General features: G+C 51.4%; 1 protein-coding gene across 2 annotated transcripts; it reads right to left on the bottom strand.

The window, feature by feature from the left end:
- Positions 1–3,206: 3,206 nt before the first annotated feature.
- LOC311422386 (natriuretic peptides A-like) lies at positions 3,207–4,924 on the bottom strand. Of its 2 annotated transcripts, XM_084495378.1 has the most exons (3): positions 4,515–4,913; positions 4,134–4,407; positions 3,879–4,018 (listed from the first exon to the last, which is right to left on the bottom strand). In XM_084495378.1, exons 1-3 carry the CDS (start codon positions 4,623–4,625, stop codon positions 3,993–3,995), a joined length of 411 nt encoding a protein of 136 aa, XP_084351504.1. In that variant the 5' UTR covers positions 4,626–4,913; the 3' UTR covers positions 3,879–3,992. The 2 variants fall into 2 exon arrangements, with proteins under 2 accessions (XP_084351503.1, XP_084351504.1); XM_084495377.1 differs by having other exon boundaries at positions 3,207–4,407; positions 4,515–4,924.

Genomic DNA, 4,924 nt, shown 5'->3' with positions numbered 1-4,924 from the left:
TCTCTTTTATACTGTTTGGGTGTGATCTCTGCTTCCTAGGTTATCAGTGGATTTATCTGGGGCGCATTCCTGTTCTCCTGCAGGCATGCAGCTCTGTCAAGGGAAGATTCCCTTTATTAGCTGTCATTAGGCAGCAGCTGCTGTTGCTGAGGAATGTATGTCACAAGTCAGTGATTTCATGTCACTCCCCCTCCTCTTGATACCAGGCGCTGTGATTACATAGTCCAGTTGGAAATTCTTCGCAATTTTCTTTCAAGAGACCCCTATGGTCAGGTTTATGGAGATGGGAAAGAACCCCGAAACGGCTCTAAACTCTGCTCATTCAGAAGATTTCCATAGGGAAATTACCTTTTATAGGGAAAGCAAAAAAAGCTTTTCAGATGAGCGCTTGGAGGAGAGCGAAGGCTGAAGGATACTTTTAGGACACCTAAAGTATCATGCGCACTTTCCTTCTATATATGGCATACGCGTAGCCACCGCATACCACCGAGTGTGCTGAAAATCTCAGGTTTGGGCCACTTCTCTTTCCTCATTGCCGTAGAGGTGAGATCACCGTTGAGTCCTTGTATTTGTGTGTTGCCAACAACAGAGGTGCCCCGATCCGCACCTCGTTACAGCCGCTAACGTCTGGACCGACTGCGGGGACACCGAGTGCCTCCAGCCCCTAGGCAAACGACTTCGGCACCGTGGAAAAATTAGTCCTTATTAGCAGCTACACATTTAAATCAATGGGATTTCTTTAGACTTCGATGGTAAGGCTTGACCTTGCATTAATAAAATGTAAAGAAGAGACGGTCAAATTTCTTGTACTAGTTTCTAATGCCATTGTACCAGAAAGCAACTTGCTCAGCAAGAACTTGAAATAAATGGCTTTCAGTGTTATTCAGCAAAGGTATCGGAATCTGTCCCTAAGGGAGAAAGAGTGAATTTTGTGTGTATGTTTGTTTGTTTGGGGAGGGGGTTAAATGAAACAGTTAATATTTATATCTTTTGAAAAGCATTTATTTGTTTATTGGAGTGCTGAAGCTTTCAAGATTAGCTGAAAACTGCCTACGTTTAAATGAGAAATTACAAAAATGCAGATTTTCTGCAGTTTCCTCCTCCAGCATTGTTTTTCTCTGTACAGTGCAAATAAAGGTTGCTTTTTTTACATAACTATGGGAGATTTCTAAATAATAAAATGTGTTGTTTGTGCTGCATTTTCCTAACATTTCTTGTTATTTGACATAGAAACAAGAACAAATATATAAGGAATTTGTATACAAATATATAAGGAAGTTGCATACATAACAATTTTTTAACTATTGATATTAATATAGATCTTGTATGAATGAATCTCCAAGGTAGAATTGCTAAATAATAGTGGAATAATAAAATATTTTTCATGCCCTAACATAATGTTTGTATACAAACATGCACACAGTTCACATGATCAGCTTCCCAAAATTATACTAGAAAGGACATTCCCAAGGTTGTGAAATCAAGCTCAAACACTACTTTTTCCCAATATAGCATGAAGTCAGCTCAACTCTGCATGTGTTATTATAAGATCACTCCCTATTTTTTCCTCAGCACTTTTTTTTCTCAGTACATAGAGGCAGTGTTCACTTCTTTTATTATTCTGTGTCTTAACCCGATCTTATTTAGTCCTATTCAAATTGTGGTTAAGAAAGAATTAAGAACCTGATAGCTTTTTTATCGACACTCCATGCTGCACTGTCTGTATAATTCACTAATTACAAGTATTTTCTTTCTGCTCTTCTTGAGTGTGTATTCATTTATTTGCACAGGGCATTATCTTCACTTTCTAAACTGAGAAAGGTGAGAATTCGTTAATACTGAGTGTCCAATTTAAGATAACTAGGGTCTGTTACTGTTCCATTTTTTTGTTTCTTTCAGCCTCCCACACACCAAGTATTCTCTAGTGCTGTCTCTGTGCTAAAAAAACACTGTCGCTTGATCTGAGTTTTGCCTGAGAGCTCAGCACATTTGTAAAGCAGCCCCCGGAGGCACAAACCCAGCTATAAGAAACTGAGGAACATGATATCAGTCCCAGTTGTGAAGTACTTAGCTTTGAGTGACCTGTCCCTGTGAAACAATCTAATATCCCAGGATTGCTTTCAATAACCTGGACCAAGAGATACTCCTTTCTTTTACTGGCTCGTTCACTTTCCATCTTCCATATGCCACAGCAGGTAAATGAGATCTAGGGGCTCGACTTTAACCTTGACAGTATTTTTCTAAGCTGGGGATGTCTGTGTGCTATTCATGTAGTAGGTATGGAAGTACCTAGATGAGATAAAATGGCTGAACCTCACAGGAGCTCCTGTGTTTACAAAGCCAAATTCTGCCCTCTATTATCCATCTCACATCTGTGCCAAAACAAATGGAGCATAAAATGTCAGAACTCAGCTATAAAGCTCACTTGTTTGTTTGCTTGTGGTATCTCAGTATCATCACCCTTGCAAGGCTTGTACGAACTTCAGGCTTTACAGTCCAGCAATGGAGAGACAAACCCAAGTCATTGCCCGTGCTGCTCTGCTGGCCATTCAATTGGTAAAAACCCCATTGGGAGAGCAGCAGGTTCTTATTAAATGTGTACTGTGACCAGTTTTGGAAGAGGAAATCAGCACATTGTCCCACTCAGCCCCCTGGGGTACGGGAAAGGAGGTATGGGGACTTGAGGCTGCATTAGGAAGCAGCACAGGCTGTTGAAAGCAGAGAGGCAGAGCACCAAGGGTGCTGCCCTGTGTCTGGATCCCTGTGAGGAGGAGGATGGTGGATGGACAGAGCTCAGCTGGGGGTACCTCTGCCCCTTCCCCAGCAGGATGAAGCAATGTCCTTTTTTTCCAGCCCCGTGAGGCTGCCTTAAGGGCTGATGTTTTGTGGATCCTTTCTGCCTATACACCTGTTGTACCCGATGCCCTTGCCTGCTGCACATCCTTCCACGGATGTCCATTTCATTGCCATGGTGCAAGTGAAGACTGCTGGAGGGTGGGCTGAGAGTAAAGAGCCTCTAGTCCTGGGGCAGAGGCTGGATCTGGATTCCTTTCACCCCCTGGTGACCAAACCCTTTGACAAGGCTCTGCCATGCCCTACCCAAGCTCTCTTTCCTGTCAGTTAGGTTAGATTAAGGAGGAAACACAGAGCCAAGGTGGCCAGCGTGGGAAACAAAACCAGAAAGTGATGATGTCTGGTGAGCTGCCCGCACACGGCGATCACAGGACAGGCCACGCTGCAACTGAGATAAGTGGTGCCTCACTTTTTCCACTGGGGAGGAAACATCTTCATCCCAGCCACCCCTCGCCTGTGGGGCTATGGGTTGGGGTGTGGGGTGGCTGATCCCGGGAGGGGGCCCCCCTGTCCGCCTGTCCGTCTGCGCAGCCTGTCCGTGCTCCTTGCCTTGCCTTGGGAAGCCGGAGCGGGCTGTGCAGTGGCTCAGGGAGCTTAGCACGGGTTAAACCGCACTGCACAACCCCCGGGAGGAGGGCAGGGAGGCTTCGCCGAGGCCGGGCTGGGTCGAGCCGAGCCGAGCCGAGCCCTCTGGCGTCTGTCCCCGGTGCTGAATGCCGGCGGCCCGGGGCCCGCAGCTCAGCCCTGCCGGCAGCTCGCTCGGAGAGCCGCCGAGCCCCGTGCCCGAGGGGCTGCTCCGTGCCCGACAGTGCCCGACAGTGCCCGATAGTGCCCGACAGTGCCCGACAGTGCTGCCACCACCCCTCCTGCTGCCGCAGCCCTCGGGCTAAAGCTGCCCCAGACCCGGCGGGATGCTCCAGCCAGTGTTAAGGATCCTCCGTGCAGAGGAGGAGATCTCTGTAGGGGCTTTCCGCGTGCTACACCGTGACCCCAAAAGCCCACAAACCACTCTCAGACGGCCACGCTTTGTACAAAGGGTTTATTGCTGCGTACCCAGCCCCGCAGAGGCTCCGGGGAGGGAGCGTGGCTGCCCGGCGGCTGGACGCCGGCCCGGAGGCTCGAGGATGCCGGTCCCGACTTCAGCTTCTCCTTCTCCTCCAGAAACCTGGAAGAAAAGGGGCGGAGAGCTGCGGGGGTGCCCCAGCGCCTGCCCCGGTCCCCTGGGCTGTGGCAGGCGGGGAAGAGCCGAGGGGCAGCGCCGGGGCCGAGCCGGGACCTACGGGCTTTATAGTGGTTGCATCCCAGCCCCGTCTGAGCGCCGATCCTCTCCATCCTCGTCCCAAAGCAGCCGGAGAAATGCCTCCGTCGGGAGGAGGAGAGGAGGCTCCTCCAGCGGCTCTGCCCCTCCGCCGGCTCGGTTGGGCTGGGGGCCGGGAGAGGGGTCCCCGGCAGGTCCCACTCGGGGCCGCCGTCCTCAGCTCCAGCCTCCGGCTCCTCGTCCAGAGCCAGTTCCCCTTCCTCGTCCCGCAGCTGCCCCAGCGCCTCCAGGAGGTCCTGGGGGGGAAGGAGAAGGAGGGAAGGAGCCGTGGCAGAGGGACGGGGAGCCCCGCTCCTGCTCCCCGGTCCCCAGCCCGCCCCGGTCCCGGTCCCGGTCCCGGTACCTGCAGGGAGCGCAGCTCCGCGCCGTGCTCGCCGCCGGCTGCCGGAGCCCCGGCCCAGGGCAGGACGAGCAGCAGCAGCCAGGCCCTGCAGCACACAGCCGGCAGCTGCATCCTATCCTATCCTATCCTATCCTATCCTATCCTATCCTATCCTATCCTATCCTATCCTATCCTATCCTATCCTATCCTATCCTATCCTTATCCTTATCCTTATCCTATCCCACCCTACTCTACCCCAGCTCGCCCCGTGTTTTTGCTTTGCCTACGGATGCCTCCCCTTATATCCCCGCTCTCTGCCCGCAGGGAGCTCAGCTGCCTCCTGCCAGATCCCCGCAGGAGCCGGAGCCCTGTCCCCCGGCTCCGATAAGGGAACTGGTTACAACTGGACCCGCAGGTGACCCTACGGGAGA

This window comes from Aythya ferina, assembly GCF_964211825.1.
Source record: "Aythya ferina genome assembly, chromosome: 21".
Classification (NCBI taxonomy): domain Eukaryota; kingdom Metazoa; phylum Chordata; class Aves; order Anseriformes; family Anatidae; genus Aythya; species Aythya ferina.
The sequence above is the reverse complement of the archived record's forward strand: the minus strand, read 5'-3'. Positions and strand labels throughout refer to the sequence as shown.

Coding starts and splice junctions, on each gene's coding strand:
- LOC311422386 (XM_084495377.1), bottom strand. CDS start 4,625: ATGCAGCTGCCGGCTGTGTGCTGCAGGGCCTGGCTGCTGCTGCTCGTC. Junction 4,408..4,514: donor CGGAGCTGCGCTCCCTGCAG/GTACCGGGACCG, acceptor CTTCCCCCCCAG/GACCTCCTGGAGGCGCTGGG.